At 41.5% G+C, this 16,163-nt stretch overlaps 3 protein-coding genes and 3 long non-coding RNA genes across 6 annotated transcripts; 4 read left to right on the forward strand and 2 right to left on the reverse strand.

Annotated features, from left to right (window-relative positions):
* The first annotated feature begins 819 nt into the window (after positions 1 to 819).
* On the forward strand, positions 820 to 1,631 carry LOC139354727 (uncharacterized). Its single transcript, XR_011605588.1, has 2 exons — positions 820 to 1,188; positions 1,468 to 1,631. It is a non-coding gene; the product is annotated as an uncharacterized lncRNA (long non-coding RNA).
* Positions 1,632 to 1,985: 354 nt separating this feature from the next.
* Positions 1,986 to 4,364, forward strand: Fbw5 (F-box and WD repeat domain containing 5). Its single transcript, XM_017077160.4, has 3 exons — positions 1,986 to 2,630; positions 2,686 to 4,104; positions 4,163 to 4,364. Exons 1-3 carry the CDS (start codon positions 2,223 to 2,225, stop codon positions 4,244 to 4,246), a joined length of 1,911 nt encoding a protein of 636 aa, XP_016932649.3. The 5' UTR covers positions 1,986 to 2,222; the 3' UTR covers positions 4,247 to 4,364.
* On the reverse strand, positions 4,311 to 4,969 carry LOC108011910 (E3 ubiquitin-protein ligase PPP1R11). Its single transcript, XM_017077161.4, has 2 exons — positions 4,694 to 4,969; positions 4,311 to 4,641 (listed from the first exon to the last, which is right to left on the reverse strand). Exons 1-2 carry the CDS (start codon positions 4,887 to 4,889, stop codon positions 4,358 to 4,360), a joined length of 480 nt encoding a protein of 159 aa, XP_016932650.1. The 5' UTR covers positions 4,890 to 4,969; the 3' UTR covers positions 4,311 to 4,357.
* Positions 4,970 to 5,172: 203 nt separating this feature from the next.
* On the forward strand, positions 5,173 to 7,587 carry LOC139354728 (uncharacterized). The gene is made up of 2 exons (XR_011605589.1): positions 5,173 to 6,278; positions 7,419 to 7,587. It is a non-coding gene; the product is annotated as an uncharacterized lncRNA (long non-coding RNA).
* A 3,541-nt stretch (positions 7,588 to 11,128) lies between these two features.
* Positions 11,129 to 13,050, forward strand: ND-51 (NADH dehydrogenase (ubiquinone) 51 kDa subunit). Its single transcript, XM_017077158.4, has 4 exons — positions 11,129 to 11,271; positions 11,465 to 11,821; positions 11,883 to 12,717; positions 12,778 to 13,050. The coding sequence occupies exons 1-4, from the start codon at positions 11,226 to 11,228 to the stop codon at positions 12,962 to 12,964; spliced, it is 1,425 nt and encodes a 474-aa protein (XP_016932647.1). The 5' UTR covers positions 11,129 to 11,225; the 3' UTR covers positions 12,965 to 13,050.
* Positions 12,472 to 15,853, reverse strand: LOC118879391 (uncharacterized). The gene is made up of 2 exons (XR_010654597.2): positions 14,464 to 15,853; positions 12,472 to 14,175 (listed from the first exon to the last, which is right to left on the reverse strand). It is a non-coding gene; the product is annotated as an uncharacterized lncRNA (long non-coding RNA).
* Between the last annotated feature and the right edge of the window lie 310 nt (positions 15,854 to 16,163).

The raw sequence follows: 16,163 nt of genomic DNA on the forward strand, positions 1-16,163 counted from the left end.
AAAAATTCAAAAATATCGTTTATGGGAAAGTCATGCCGGAAATGTAAAATTTTGAAATTAAAAGATAATTAATTCAATATTTGCATTGAGGATTACGTTCATGGGGAAACCACAACAAAAACGCGCTAAAACCTTTACCTCAATGGTGGAGTGGAAATGAAGAAATAAGGAGTCAAATGTATAGAATTATATTATTTACGAAGTTTAATAAATAAAATTTAATCTATCTTACCATGTATTTTGACAAATGGCTTGTTAACGTACGTTCACTTAAGAATTAAACGTGTCTCTGTCTCTCAAAATTGTCTAAAAATTCTAAATTTTCAAATTTTCCGAGTTGTAGCTCACAATTGACTCAACTTAGTAATTTACTCGCCAAAATTATGGTCGAGATATAATTAAAAAAAAGGAGATAAACAAACTAATAACAAAAATTGTCTAGATGATCTTTTTGTGATCAGGGGTTTAATTCTACTAAGAACACCCAGAATCCTTCTTGGAATATTTTGGCAGTATATAAAACTAAAAAAATAACCATTATCCTTCAAATTAAAAAAAAACGGGAAAGATAAAAATAAAACTATGATTCATATGAAAAGCACTGGAATAATTGGTTTTTTTTTTTAAATGTTCCTTGATCATGACATTTTTGTTAAAAAAAATTAATTGTGATTGTCTAAGGTACTTGCTTCAAACATAATATTAAAATCTGAATACATTTATGTATAAAATGAAAAACATCGACGGTGTCATACATACATACAATGCACATATATTGTTAAATATTTAATTTTAGCGGTGAGTATTGGCTATCGTCAAGGCAAACCCAATCGTAAGTTGGGGAACGTATTTCGAAACAAATAGTTATGGGTCGAATCTTTTTTACGCAAAACAGCACGCATGCAAATTTAACTAGCAAATGTGCGTGCTGGGTGCAGTCTTTTGGGTGCCATCTGGGTGTATTTCAATATAGTGCATCCAGGTGTATTTTAGTGGGAATGTAAAAAAACAAACTCAAAAAGAACTTTTTTACAATCGTCTTTTTTCGGTACTGTTCTCTTGACAAGCAAATAATAAAGACAAAAGGGAACATGCAGGGAAGCGAGCGGTTTTTCTTGTCTCTTGCATTTCTCGTCAGTTGCATTTTTAGTTCTGAAAAGTGAAGTTCGTGCCACGTGTTTTGAAAAAGTTTGTTGCTTTCTGCCACCAATTTTACATCATTTTAATTTTTTACATTTTAAGTAACATGTAGATAATTTAGTTCAATATGAACACAAAAAAATAACACAGTACATGTACATTGAACATTCAAACCAAAAACATATTAAGCAAATAAAATAATTATTATTTATATGTAAATTGTACATACAACAGTGTTATTGTGCCAAAATAAATATATTGTATATTTGTAATATATATATACATGTTTCAAAATATATAATATTCAATTTGCTTTTTATTTTTCAGAATAGCAAAAAATTAACGGGCACACCAAGGACTGAACTGCGTAAATGACAAAAGTACATAAACAAGAAGGAAGCAGCAAAGCCCCGTACAGAAGGGGTGTTACTCCGATCAAAAATTAGTGGCGTTCTTGAATATTGAAATAAAAAATAAATATGAAATTTAAATCCAGTTTTATGTATTCATGGGGAATACTTCCAGATATTTGGTTTTTAAATGCTTCTAGGTGCATTCCTGGGTACATGTTACAGGTGCATTAAAAAAGAGTACACCCAGAAGGAGTTTAGTATGTTGCTTCCAGGTGCATTAAAAAAGAGTGCACCCAGAATGTGTTTAGGTTGTTACTTTCTGGTGCAATAAAGAGTACACCAAGGTGTTTAGTATGTTGCTTCCAGGTGCATTAAAAAAGAGTGCACCCATAATGTGTTTAGTTTGTTACTTCCAGGTGCATTCCAGATATATGCTACCAGACGCATTCATTTACGACTGGGAATCTCTATTTTGCATGCATGAACTCTTGTTTTTTCGGTGGTGGATGTGGATCGAAATCGATACTGCAGCCAGTGAGAAAGGTCGAAAATAATTTATATCAGCAGCTGTTCTGTTGGCCTGTGATAGCAATAACAATAAGGGAGAAAGCCATCTGCAGTTTCGTAGCGGCTGAGGCAAAGAAAGATTATCCTTCGGCGCGGACACAACATAACACCAGCAATTTACAAACGCAAACGGGGAGCTATCTGCTTCAACACAAAAATCTAATGGAGTTGGTGGAAAACGGCGAGAGATCCTCTGGCCCCGATCCGTTCGGCTGGTGGGCTTTGCCGGAGCCTGCGCTTTTAATGGTCTTTGAGCGCCTGAGTGTGGTTGATCTCCTGAAGACCAGCCTATGCTGTCGGAGGTGGCACAGCATTGCCCAAGACGATCTGCTATGGCGCCATAAGTTTCAGGAGCACTTCAAGGCCTCTCAGAGCATTCTGCTTAGACCAGGGGCCGAAAGCTGGCGATCGGAGTACCAGCGCCTATCCATGCATATTCCCTTTGTCCAGGCGCAGAGTCTGGAGCCTACAATGGAAAATAACCATGGACACACGCACCAGGTGCTGCATGTGAGCTTTGCCCACAACGGCGAAATGTTTGCCACATGTTCCAAGGACGGCTATGTGATAGTGAGACCTTATCGGATCCGTAAAGAATACATAGATACCAATCTCATACTTGCAGGTATGGAACGCTACGCACCCGTGTACTGAGAAGTACGCGCACAACATGAAGCAGTTTAGCTGGAAGTATTCTCAGTACTCGCAGTTCAATCAGAGCGACACCTTGCTCCTAGTCTCGGGTGTCCATTTTGGCTCGCCCCAGTCCACATCTGGGGAAATTGCGGTATTTTATCTGGGGGCAACTGAGTCACACCTACGCTGCCGGGTAGTTAACCGTCCATACGACATTTTTGGCACCTGGTTCAGTGACCAATATTTGATCTCGGGCGATTTGCACTGGCTGGCGCATCTTGTGAGCACCTCGGTTCTGTGGCTTAACAAGGCTAACCAGGAAATTGACTCAGAACACGTTCCCATAATGAGCCAGCTATACAAGTTCTATAACAGGAACGCGAGTTCAGTGAGAGCCGTAATGGTAGCCAGGTGTCCGTGGCTGGACGAGAGCAACGATCCGCTAGCCACGGTGGCTCAGCAAGAACCTCACAGTGCGGCGTTTTTACCGCACAAAAGCGATCAGGGGTCGATCTCGCAGGCGAGTGGCAATCCTCTGCCTCATGCTGCTAGCCTTCAACGCACAAGGAGCGCTATTTCCGAAGAGTACTACTTGCCGGACATAAGGGAACGGCGTTCCAGCTCGCGACGCGGCGATTCTACCATTCACTACTTGCAGGAATACAGGGAAGCTGTTGCCTCCGCCAATGAACCGAACGAATACGATGAAGAGAGGTACGACTCTATGGATGTACAAGAAGAATTCGACGAGATGGAGAACAGTATGCCAAGATATCTAATTTTTTCAACAGGTTCTAAGACCTTTACGCCACACCAAATCGGTTTCAAGCGCATACACAATGTATACTTTCCCAAAAAGCTAGATCCTGGACCAACACTTAAGGAAAGAATAGCTGCAAAGCGGGCCGCGGAGCAACATCAGACACCGCGCACAGATCCCGACTGGTGGGATTACGAGTCTGTCAAAGACAGGTTCGATAAGGTGGACAAGGTGATAGATCTGCACGGTCACATCATCGGTATGGCTCTGAGCCCGGACCATCGATTCTTGTACGTTAACACACGTCCGTGGCCGAAGAACTACGTGATCATTAACCCTTTGGAGCCACCACCGATCGCCCAAGAAATAGATATCCACGTGATTGACCTTATGACACTCAAGCGGGTGGGTAACATGCTACGCTCCCACAAGGCGTACACGCCCAGTACGGAGTGCTTCTTTATCTTCCTCGACGTATGCGACGAGTACGTAGCCAGTGGGGCTGAAGATCAGCACGCTTACCTCTGGGACCGATACTATGGTATCAGTCTGGCCAAGTTTAAGCACTCAGACGTGGTTAACAGTGTGGCCTTCAACCCGCGCGACTCTGAGATGCTAATAACCACCAGTGACGATTACACAATCAAGGTGTGTACCACTAACCACTACTTTACTATTGAAGTGTTTAACCTCGGCGTTTCCTCAGGTCTGGCGCTCTCGGGCAAAAGCAAAGGAGTTTAATATACCCAATAATGTCAGCGAGTCATTTGAACTTAAGACCAAGAACTGACCGTATCTTGTTTAAAATCTCCAACTGCTCAAAAACATTTGTAGATACAAGTGCTTGCTGCCAGTTGGTTTCGTGTTAACGTTTATAATTATACCTTTTTTAATTGAAGCACTACGAACTATTTGCGTGTTCAAAGTCAACGCATTCGATAGGATTTTTCTGATTCGCCGGCAGCTCAACGGGCTCTGCTGGCGGTGGAATACAGTCCACCGCTCTCGTGGATGTAGATGGTCCATCGGAATGCGAAGCCTCCGGACACAAGTTTACATCGCGATCATCATTGTTCTTGGCGTTTCTCCTCCGCTTTTCGGGATGCCCAAAGCAGTGCTCGCAGTCTTCGTCATCATCCGAAGAGCTCTCGTCGAACGCCAGAGGTTTTTTGAATATGCAGCAGCCTAAAATGGAAGGTAATCAGCGATACGCAGCGGGACCGTAAATAAGGCTTACATTTTGATTTCTTGCGATTCAAATTCTCATTGTCTATAACCCCGGCATGAAAAACCACCCGGCGTTCGTCCTGCGGATGTTCTAGTCGCAATTGCAGTGTGGGCGTGGTCTGAACCTGCGACGCGGCACAGGACACCGCTTGGTCAATGATTTCAGTTGTTCCGCTGGTTGTCTCATTGCTCTGCTTTTGCGCCATTTTCAACAAAACAAAAGAGAATATAGTGTGAGTGTCTGACAACCATTTACACTACAATTGCTTATTTGCGTCTAGTATAAACGTATTTTTCTCAACATACGATTTATTGACTCATCAAGTATAACATTTCCGTTATAGCCTCTGCACACAGCCGTTTAAAGTCGCTGTTGCAATTTTAAGCGGATTATTGTTCTCATAGGGAATCGCTGAAGCGAACATCTGATCGGTCTAAGCACACCGTATCCAAAAGGAGAGGACATGAAATTTAAGTTTCTCCGAAAAAAATGGATAGCATCGCAAAACTAAATACAATTTGAACGATTTCTTTGCCAATAGCAAATTGATCAACGGTTAGATTTCCATTTCAAAACTTGAATAGGGACTGTTGTGGGCTAAAAGTGACTCCACGAATATTCACAACTTAGAACCGTTTCAAGCCTTATAAGTATTTATAACACGTTTCTAGCAGATGGTTTTTTGACTACATCCATTTATTAGGCAACAACTTTGGAAGAATGATGCTTCCTCAAATGACTTTTTCTTTAGATAAATAATGTACGTTTTGGTGCAACCGATGCCAGATCTTGCCAAGAAGGACATAAGCTGGACATTCCCTTAAAAAAAGCATGACAACCCAGTCGTAAGTTGGGGAACGTGTTTTAAAAAAACAGAGTTCTGGGTCGTATCTTTTTTACGCAAAACAGCACGCATGCAAATTTACCAAGGCAAACGTGCGTGCTGGGTGCATTCTATTGCGGTGCCTTCTAGATGAGTTTCAGAAAAATGCATCTAGAAGCACCCAGTCGTAAGTTGGTGAACGTGTTTTAAAAAAACATAGATCTGGGTCGTATCTTTTTTACGCAAAACAGCACGCATGCAAATTTACCAAGGCAAATGTGCGTGCTGGGTGCATTCTATAGCAATGCCTTCTAGATGTGTTTCAGAATAATGCATCCAGAAGCATGCCCAAACAGGTATTCGGGAACGTATTTCGAAACAAATAGTTCTGGGTCGTATCATTTTTACGCAAAACAGCACGTATGCAAATTTACATAGCAAATGTGCGTGCTGGGGGCAGTCTTTTGGGTGTCATCTGGGTGTATTTCAATATAGTGCATCTAGGTGTATTTTAGTGGAAATGTAAAGAAACAAAACTCAAACCACAGGGTTGCCGATGACCATTTTTGTACAATAGTCTTTTTTCGGTACTGTTCTCTTGACAATCAAATAATTAAGACAAAAGGGAACATGCAAGGAAGCGAGCGATTTTTCTTGTCTCTTGCATTTCTCGTCAGTTGCATTTTTAGTTCTGAAAAGTGAAGATCGTGCCACGTGTTTTGAAAAAGTTTGTTGCTTTCTGCCACCAATTTTACATCAATAGTTTCACAGGTAAATAAAGTGTAGATAATTTAGTTCAATATGAACACAAAAAAATAACAGTACATGTACATTGAACATTCAAACTAAAAACATATTAGCAAATAAAATAAAAATTATTTGTATGTAAATTGTACATACAACAGTGTTATTGTGCCAAAATAAATATATTTAGGGTATTCAATTGCGTTGTAAAAGTGTAAGCTTTGTAAGTTTGCCAGACGAGAATTATGAACTCCCTCTATTTTAAAATAACGTTGCAGGAAATTGACGTACAATAGAAAGGTAACTTTTAAATTTTTGTATTGCTCCAACATATAATGTAGGACTTTATTAACTTCGCTCTCAGACCATCGCTTAGTTTCGACCTCTCTGGCTCGCTTTCTTGAGGGTTTTTCTTCCATTGAAATTGTTATTCAATGATTTTGTTTTATAGAAGACAAATGTTTTTCTTTTGCATTTAAAATTCAAATTTGTTTCTTTTCTCTCAATGTCATTACCATGGATTTAAACCCAACTTTTCAGTATACTTTTAGTATTTTAGATAAAATTCCTACCCATTATTAACCCCCTATTTCTACACAAGTACAACAGATTTGTATACATAGGCTGGGTGTTGTAGGCCTTGAAAACTATTTTGTATGGAAATTGTTGTTGGAACTGCTTACACTTTTACACTTTTCAAACGTTTGCAAAGCAATTGAATACCCAAATTGTATATTTGTAATATATATATACATGTTTCAAAATATAAAATATTTAGGGTATTCAATTGCGTTGCAATCGTTTGAAAAGTGTAAAAGTGTAAGCAGTTCCAACAACAATTTCCATACAAAATAGTTTTCAAGGCCTACAACACCCCAGCCTATGTATACAAATCTGTTGTACTTGTGTAGAAATAGGGGGTTAATAACGGGTAGGAATTTTATCTAAAATACTAAAAATATACTGAAAAGTTGGGTTTTAATGACAGAAAATATCATAGCCTTCTTTTCACAAAAATTTAAAAGTTGGCGTTATTTTGTACGTCAATTTCCTGCAACGATATTTTAAAATAGAGGGCGTTCACAATTCTCGTCTGGCAAACTTACAAAGTTTACACTTTTGCAACGCAATTGAATACCCTAATTCAATTTGCTCTATATTTTTCAGAATCCCTAAAATGAATAGACACACCAAGGACTGAACTGCGTAAATGACAAAAGCACATAAACAAGAAGGAAGCAGCAAAGCCCCGTACAGAAGGGGAGTTACTCCGATTAAAAATTAGTTGCGTTCTTGAATATTGAAATAAAAAATAAATATGAAATTGCAATCCAGATTTATGTGTTCCTGGGGAAAACTTCAAGATATTTGGTTTTTAAATGCTTCTAGGTGCATTTCTGGGTACATGTTACAGCATTCCAGCATGCGTTCTTTCATTATGAAATGGCATCAAAAAGGTGTTCCGGAAGTGATGAGTCTGTCCATTCTTTTTACACGGGTGCGGGACAAAATAGAATGCATCCGTTGAATGCTTCTGGAAGCATATATTTGGAGTGCACCTGGAAGTAACAAACTAAACACATTATGGGTGCACTCTTTTTTAATGCACCTGGAAGCAACACACTAAACACCTTCTTGGTGTACTCTTTATTGCACCAGAAAGTAACAACCTAAACACATTCTGGGTGCATTCTTTTTTAATGCACCTGGAAACAACATACTAAACTCCTTCTGGGTGTACTCTTTTTTAATGCACCTGTAACATGTACCCAGGAATGCACCTAGAAGCATTTAAAAACCAAATATCTGGAAGTATTCCCCATGAATACATAAAACTGGATTTAAATTTCATATTTATTTTTTATTTCAATATTCAAGAACGCAACTAATTTTTGATCGGAATAACACCCCTTCTGTACGGGGCTTTGCTGCTTCCTTCTTGTTTATGTACTTTTGTCATTTACGCAGTTCAGCCTTGTGCACTTTATTGAAATACACCCAGATGGCACCCAAAAGACTGCCCCCAGCACGCACATTTGCTAGGTAAATTTGCATACGTGCTGTTTTGCGTAAAAAAGATACGACCCAGAACTATTTGTTTCGAAATACGTTCCCGAATACCCGTTTGGGCATGCTTCTGGATGCATTATTCTGAAACACATCTAGAAGGCACCGCAATAGAATGCACCCAGCACGCACATTTGCCTTGGTAAATTTGCATACGTGCTGTTTTGCGTAAAAAAGATACGACTTAGAACTATGTTTTTTTAAAACACGTTCCCCTACTTACGCCTGGGATTTTTTAATGCCTAGTACTCACATCGACGAAAACCGATAGCTAACCATAAGTGTGAGCGAGAAGCCAATAACGCTTTTCGTCGGGTCTGTTTTTCAGCGCGGTACTCAGATGAGCTAATTAAAGACCAGAAAAAATACCAGATTTAGCGAGTGAATTTTAATGAACGCCGTTAGAGGCGGCCAAAAGAATATGTTGATTGAGTGGCTTAATCTGCTTCCTGCGGTGTTCGTGCGAAAGCGCTGTGGAAACTAAAAATTTAAGATGGAAGAAATAGGCCGAAAATACCTGCAAGAGAGAGGTCAGTGCAGATGAAAAAGCTCGCCTAATCCAAACTGTTGCCCATTATTGTGGGACTTTACCGACAAAAGCAATACCAGAACAGGGCGAATCCGCAGAATATTTGAAGTGCTGGAGAAGATGCAGTAGAGAATTCCAGTGGGAAGGACTTCGCTCTCTACACGGACATCCTGCCGGGCGTGTCCTCGCAAAGAAAGTTAGTTCTGGCCAAAAGATTTGGCACCAATAGAAGTATCTTTTTAGCAGAACAACCAGTAATACGATATTCGACGACACACAGCTTGGCAGCTAGTGCGGATCTGGAGGTCGCGTTGGCTTCTATGGGGTGGAGGATAAAAGGATGCCTGCTGAGAGAAATCTGAAGCCATTACCAGCCAGTTCCAGGATGCAGGGTGACTTCCTGCAGCATCAGCGGAACAACCCCGTTCCCAAAACGGCTCCCACTTCCTCAAGGTCCAATATGTCTATTGAAACTAAAATTGACTGCATGTGGCGAGGGTAAGATTTCAAAGCATCCGTGGGACGAGTTTACATAAATAAACAATTACTTTCAACATTCCAATTATTATACCCGTTACAAGTACAGTAAAAGGGTATACTAGATTCGTCGGAAAGTATGTAACAGGCAGAAGAAGCCGTTTCCGACCCCATAAAGTATTTATATTCTTGATCAGGACCACAAGCCGAGTCGATCTAGCCATGTCCGTCTGTCTGTCTGTCCGGATGAACGCTGAGATCTCGGAAACTATAGAGCTAGGCTATTGAGATTTGGCATGCAGATTCCTGAGCTTCTTACGCAGCGCAAGTTTGTTTCAGCAGCGTGCCACGCCCACTCTTACGCCCACAAACCGCCCAAAACTGTGGCTCATACAGTTTTGACGCTAAAATAAAAATTTTAACTGAACGGTATTATTCACATCAATACCTATCGATTGACCCAAAAAAAAGGTTGCCACGCCCACTTTAACGCCCACAAACTTCAAAAAGTCTTAAATATGAACGCGGATATCTCGGAAACTATAAAAGATTGAGAATTGGGATTTAAGATTTAGATTTCGTAGCCTTGAGCGCAGCGCAAGTTTATTACGCGAATATGCCACGCCCACAAACCGCCCAAACCTATGGCGCCCACAATTTTTATGCTAGATAAAAAAGTGTTACCGAAATGTATTGGTCTCGTCAATACCTATCGATTGATCCATTCCCATGCCCACTATAACGCCTATAACGCTTAAATCTATCTACCGCCCACATAACCATATATTGTGATTAGGGGTAGGTGGCGCATTTCAGTCTCGCTTTACTGCTTGCGTGTCTACATTTCCCTTTTGTCCCTTTAGCTGAGTAACGGGTATCTGATAGTCGAGCTTCTTGACTATAGCGTTCTTCCTTGTGTTTATTTTAAATTCTTTGAATACCAGCAGATTCTTTTTATACCCTTGCAGAGGGTATAATGATTTCAATCAGAAGTTTGCAACGCAGTGAAGGAGACGTTTCCGACCCCATAAAGTATATATTTTTAATAAGCTTGACTAGAAGAGTTGATCTAGCCATGTCCGTCTGTCCGTCCGTTCCTACGTAAACTAGTCTCTCAGTTTTAAAGATATCGGGATGCAACTTTCCCAAAAGTCTTATTTCTTTTGCAGGTAGTATATAAGTCGGATCCAGCCGAATCGGACAACTATATCTTATAGCTCCCATAAGAATATTCGGAAAAAATAATAAAAGAATTACATCTTTGGTGTTTTTTTAACATATAACCTTCTACTCTTGGAAATAACATTTTTTAATAAGTTCTGAACTTGGAATTTAATTTTATCAAAATCGGACGACTATATCATATAGCTGCCATAGCAACGATCGGAAAATTGGTGGGAAAATAATACGAAACAAATTATAGCTATATACTATTGTGAATATCATTTGACGTATTTTTAAATTTAAAAATTATAACTGCAAGGGTATACAAACTTCGGCTTGCCGAAGTTTACTTTCTTGTTTTTTAATTGCTCCAACTGATTTGTTTCCTTCCGGCAACAAACCCAGCTGCTTGACAGGCACAATACGAAGAATACGATTTTTCTACTACTGGGACTAGTAGACAGACGAACATGGCTAGATCGACTTGGCTAGTGATCCTGATCCTGAATAAATATACTTTATGGGGTCGGGAACGCTTCCTTCTACCTGTTACATACTTTCCGACGAATCTAGTATACCCTTTTACCCTTCGAGTAAAAATATTTACGTTTCGACGGCTCTAGCAAATATTCATGTTGGAAAAATACATCGGTGTATCGCCCTTTTGAAAAACATCGATGCTATCGATAGTAACATCGATGTTTTTACATATCTGATGTCAGTCAGTCCTTCCGAAAATGGCTGCTGTTACGCGATTTAATTTGTTAGCGAAGCCAAATATTGGTAAATAGCGCCGAGATACCAACATAACAGTAAAATTAGTTGCCTTATAGTGGTATTAGCCTGATCGGCATGAAACATTCGATTGCCACAAGTGTCACATGCCTTGAAAACAATTGATTCTATCGCAACCAAATTATGTAATTTTTTGGCGAAAAAAAATTAATTTTATTGATATGCTCTGCGCCTATTGCAGGTGGGGCTTTGCCAGTCAGTCTGCAGCTGCACCGGTTCCAGAGCACCCAGCCCACGACCCTAGGGACTCCTCCGCCACAAACAAAAACTAAGTTCGGTCCGCTGGCGGACAAGGATCGCATATTCACCAACCTTTATGGGCGGCACGACTGGAGGCTGAAGGGAGCTTTGAAGCGTGGTGATTGGTACAAAACCAAGGAAATTGTGTTGAAGGGTCCGGACTGGATCGTGAACGAGATTAAGACATCGGGTCTGCGCGGCCGCGGAGGCGCCGGTTTTCCTAGTGGCATGAAGTGGTCCTTCATGAACAAGCCCGGCGACGGCCGCCCAAAGTACTTAGTGGTAAATGCCGATGAGGGTAAGAAATAGAATTTGTGTTCAGGACGCTAAGAATTGACTGATTTTGTATTCGCCCTCAGGAGAACCTGGCACCTGCAAGGATCGCGAGATCATGCGCCACGATCCACACAAGCTGGTGGAAGGTTGTCTGATTGCTGGTCGGGCAATGGGTGCCCAAGCTGCTTACATCTACATTCGTGGCGAGTTCTACAACGAGGCTTCGAATATGCAACTGGCTATTTCCGAGGCCTACCAGGCTGGTCTGATTGGAAAAAATGCCTGCGGAACAGGCTACGACTTCGACGTCTATATGCACCGAGGCGCTGGAGCTTATATTTGTGGCGAGGAGACCGCTTTGATTGAGTCGCTGGAAGGAAAGCAGGGAAAGCCGCGCTTGAAGCCGCCATTCCCCGCTGACGTTGGCGTCTTTGGCTGCCCGACTACAGTTACCAATGTGGAGACTGTTGCCGTGGCTCCTAGCATTTGCCGCCGCGGTGGCCTATGGTTCGCCAGCTTCGGTCGCACTCGTAACTCGGGAACTAAGCTCTTCAACATATCGGGGCATGTAAACAGGCCCTGCACTGTGGAAGAGGAAATGTCAATCCCACTTAAGGAGCTGATTGAACGCCACTGCGGAGGCGTCACTGGTGGTTGGGATAATCTGCTGGGCGTTATTCCCGGAGGTTCTTCCACCCCCATCATACCGAAAAATGTCTGCGACGACGTAATTATGGATTTCGATGGCTTAATCGCCGCTCAGACATCGCTAGGTACTGCGGCTATCATCGTTATGGACAAGTCGACGGATGTGATAAAGGCTATTGCCCGGCTGATATCCTTCTATAAACATGAGAGTTGTGGCCAGTGCACGCCGTGCAGGGAGGGAATCGGCTGGATGAACAAGATTATGACGCGGTAAATTTTAAAAACGTTTTATTAAATCCAATTCAATTAAAATTTCTTTAACCGATTTAGATTTGTTAAGGGTGATGCACACCCCTCTGAGATAGATATGCTGTGGGAGATTTCCAAGCAAATTGAGGGACACACTATATGCGCGCTTGGTGACGGTGCTGCCTGGCCAGTTCAGGGACTTATCCGTCATTTTCGGCCCGAGATCGAGAAACGAATGAAACTATATGCAAAGCTCGCTAGCAATTAATATATAAAGTTATAACTAATTTTATAGATTTTATTAACCAGGATGCAACAAATTGCATATAAAACTTAGTGTTCTCTAAAAATTTATATTCTTATTTGTCTTGATTTTCAATCAAATTTTAAGCCTGTTTAATCCGCTGCCTAATGGGAGGCAGCCAAAGGTGAAATTTTCCCTCGTGCAAATGCCAGTGGTTGTTGTTATTGCACCGCCTCTGCCTCTGTGCAGATGGCGGAGCTTGATCCAAAAATTAAAACGACGGAGTCAATGATATTTACTTCACGAAGTTATGTGTGAGACTGTATTCTGCTTTTGGTTATACATTTGGTTGGGCTGTCCATAACAAGAAAGCTTATGATTTACCGTTTTCATTGTGGATCATAATGCTTTACAATAGAGGGTAATCTTTTAGCATACAATTTCAACTATAATAAAGAGGCAAGCGTGAACATACTCCGCCCGTTGGAAGGACGGTCGTTCTTTCAAGATACAGGTAAGATAGGCAGGGGCGCAACCTTACGAATTTGCCGTCTTAATATCGACGACTCGGACTCTTCCGTCCGCTCCAGAGCAAGTATTGGTTATGCGTCCCAAGGGCCATTGCTGAGGTGAAGCGTTGTCTTCATGAATCATGACCAGCTGCCCCGGGACTATGTTCGCCTTTGGAGAAAGCCACTTGCTGCGGGCCTGCAAGGTGTGCAGGTACTCTCGTCGCCAAAGCTCCCAGAATTGTTGCTTGATGTGGGTTACCCGTTGCCAACGTGTCAAGTGCGATAGGTTGCATTCCTCTAAACTTGGCTCTGGAAGTGCCTTTAAAGACGTTCCGACCAAAAAATGCGATGGAGTGAGGGCTTCTCCATCGTTTGGATCTTCTGAAAGAGGCGCGAGGGGTCGTTAGTTGACAACCGCTTCAGCATCAACTGCGACAGTTTGGAGTTCCTCGTACGTCAGATGTGAGTGACCAGTGTTTTTTTTACCAATAAAAGCTTCATGGACTTTACCACCGCCTCCCACAAGCCGCCAAAATGTGGTGCGCGGGGTGGAATGAAGCTAAATTCTACGCCATTGGATGAGGTCAACATTTGTAAGTCCTTCAACGCTTGCTGGCTGAAGAGTTGCATTTTAAATTCCTCTAATTGAGTGCGGGTTCCAACGAAGTTGGTTGCGTTGTCGCAGAATATCCGATTTGGCAAACTTCTCCGCCCGATGAAACGCTTAAAACAGAGAATAAAGGTATTAGTTGACAGATCAGATACTAGTTCTACATGTACTGCTTTGGTGGCAAAGCAAAAGAAGACGGCCATGTATGTTTTGTATGGAGCCCTTCCACGAATGCGATAGGACGTCAGAAATGGACCACACAGGTCGACTCCAGATACAGCAAACCGGTCAGCAGGAAGTGACCCCATGATCTGGTCCAGCAAATGAGGCTTGTAATGATAGCAGTGGACACAGTTGCGCAGCACTTTGCTAACTAGTCGACGAGAATTAACGATCCATACTTGGAGACGCAGGATTCCGATTAGAGCCTTGGGCCCTGCGTGCATGTTAGTTTGGTGAAGAAATTCGACGAGTTTATTTGTGAATTTGTGATCATTTGGCAGTAAAAGTGGGAACTTGGCTTCTACCGGGATTTGCGCATTTTCTAGACGCCCGCCAACACGAATCAGTGTTGCCGTGCGAGTTCCTATAGCTGATTCCGACAGAAAAGGTGTCAGCCTTTGAAGATCTGCGCTGAGGACTTTACCCTTCTGTAAACAATCTATTTCCTTCCAATATGTTTGATGCTGAATAAGTCCTACAATAAACAGGAACGAGTGATGCAACTCAGTTGCTGGCATTTCAACCGCTTGCGACACGCAGAGGTTTTTGCTTGCAGGGATCTCGTTAAACGCCCGCAAAACGTAAGCTGTGACTCGAAGAACACGATACAAAGAGATTCGATTGAGAATTTGATCAAGGATGTTTTCTTTAGGTTCGGTGCATTTGAATGATGAAATTTTTCTTATTTCCAAATCCGCATCTATGGTTTCGATTTTGTCCAACGACTGCGGCCAAAGATGTTCTTCCAACTTAAGAAAGGTTGGCCCTGTAAACCAACTTGTATTTTGAAGTTCGCTGACCTTGCATCCACGAGATATGATGTCAGTCGGGTTTTCTTTTCCTGGCACATGACGCCAAGAAATGTTCGATGATTGAGTTTGAATTCCTGAGATCCGATTGGCTACAAAGCAATTCAATTGGGAAGAGTGCATAGTGAGCCAGTGTAATACGATTTTGGAGTCTGTCCAGAAAACCTTTTGTATGTTGCTGAACTTATGTTTTATTTTGTTCCACGTATCACAAAGAATTGATGCAGCACAGAGCTCTAATCGTGGAAGAGAAAGAACTTTACTTGGGGCAACCTTTGACCTTACAACAGCCGTATGCACGCTGTGAAGCATCTGCGAATCCATGTATTTCGCAGTCATGTTTCGGGGAAAGTCCTATATCGGGGTATGCCGATTTGGTTTAAATTGTGCAAGTCAGGATAAATAGATTGCCAACGATCTATTAATTGTTGAGGCAGTATTTCATCCCAATCCAAATGACTCATCCACAGCTCCTGCACAAAAATTTTGCATCTTGTAACCACTGGTCCTAACAAGCCAAGTATGTCATACAAGCGTGCAATAATTGAAAGAATGTTCCTTTTCGACATAGCGTTAGTTTTTGGCAAATCGAACTGAAAGCTAAATTCATCCACCTGGGGCCTCCACGACATTCCTAAGGTTTTTGTGATATCTTTGCTGTCTAACTTGAATCGATGTTCTTTGATATTATCATCCAACTTGCTAAAATTCCATTTGGCTAACTCCAATCCGGCACAAGACAAGATTCCAGTATTTTTATCAACCTTCAATTTTAAATCCTCAATGCAGTCAGCTCCTGTAAGGAGGTCATCGACATACATCTCGTTAGATATAATTTCAGATCCTATAGAAAATTCTTTCCTATATTTTTCTGCTATGAAATGCAAACTTCTGATGGCAAGAAACGGTGCACAAGCAAGCCCATATGTGACAGTATTCAACTGATATAATTTCAAAGGGTCAGAAATATTGTGCCTCCAGCAAATCAACTGAAACTTGCGGTCTTGGGGATCTACAATGAATTGCCGATACGTTTTTGTTATATCAGCTGTTAGAGCATGCCTATACAA

This window comes from Drosophila suzukii, unplaced genomic scaffold (assembly GCF_043229965.1).
Source record: "Drosophila suzukii unplaced genomic scaffold, CBGP_Dsuzu_IsoJpt1.0 scf_17, whole genome shotgun sequence".
Classification (NCBI taxonomy): domain Eukaryota; kingdom Metazoa; phylum Arthropoda; class Insecta; order Diptera; family Drosophilidae; genus Drosophila; species Drosophila suzukii.

Coding starts and splice junctions, on each gene's coding strand:
- ND-51 (XM_017077158.4), top strand. CDS start 11,226: ATGGCTGCTGTTACGCGATTTAATTTGTTAGCGAAGCCAAATATTG. Junction 11,272..11,464: donor GTTAGCGAAGCCAAATATTG/GTAAATAGCGCC, acceptor CGCCTATTGCAG/GTGGGGCTTTGCCAGTCAGT. Junction 11,822..11,882: donor AGTGGTAAATGCCGATGAGG/GTAAGAAATAGA, acceptor ATTCGCCCTCAG/GAGAACCTGGCACCTGCAAG.
- Fbw5 (XM_017077160.4), top strand. CDS start 2,223: ATGGAGTTGGTGGAAAACGGCGAGAGATCCTCTGGCCCCGATCCGTTC. Junction 2,631..2,685: donor CCAAGGACGGCTATGTGATA/GTGAGACCTTAT, acceptor TCATACTTGCAG/GTATGGAACGCTACGCACCC. Junction 4,105..4,162: donor GTGACGATTACACAATCAAG/GTGTGTACCACT, acceptor GCGTTTCCTCAG/GTCTGGCGCTCTCGGGCAAA.
- LOC108011910 (XM_017077161.4), bottom strand. CDS start 4,889: ATGGCGCAAAAGCAGAGCAATGAGACAACCAGCGGAACAACTGAAATC. Junction 4,642..4,693: donor GAATCGCAAGAAATCAAAAT/GTAAGCCTTATT, acceptor CTTCCATTTTAG/GCTGCTGCATATTCAAAAAA.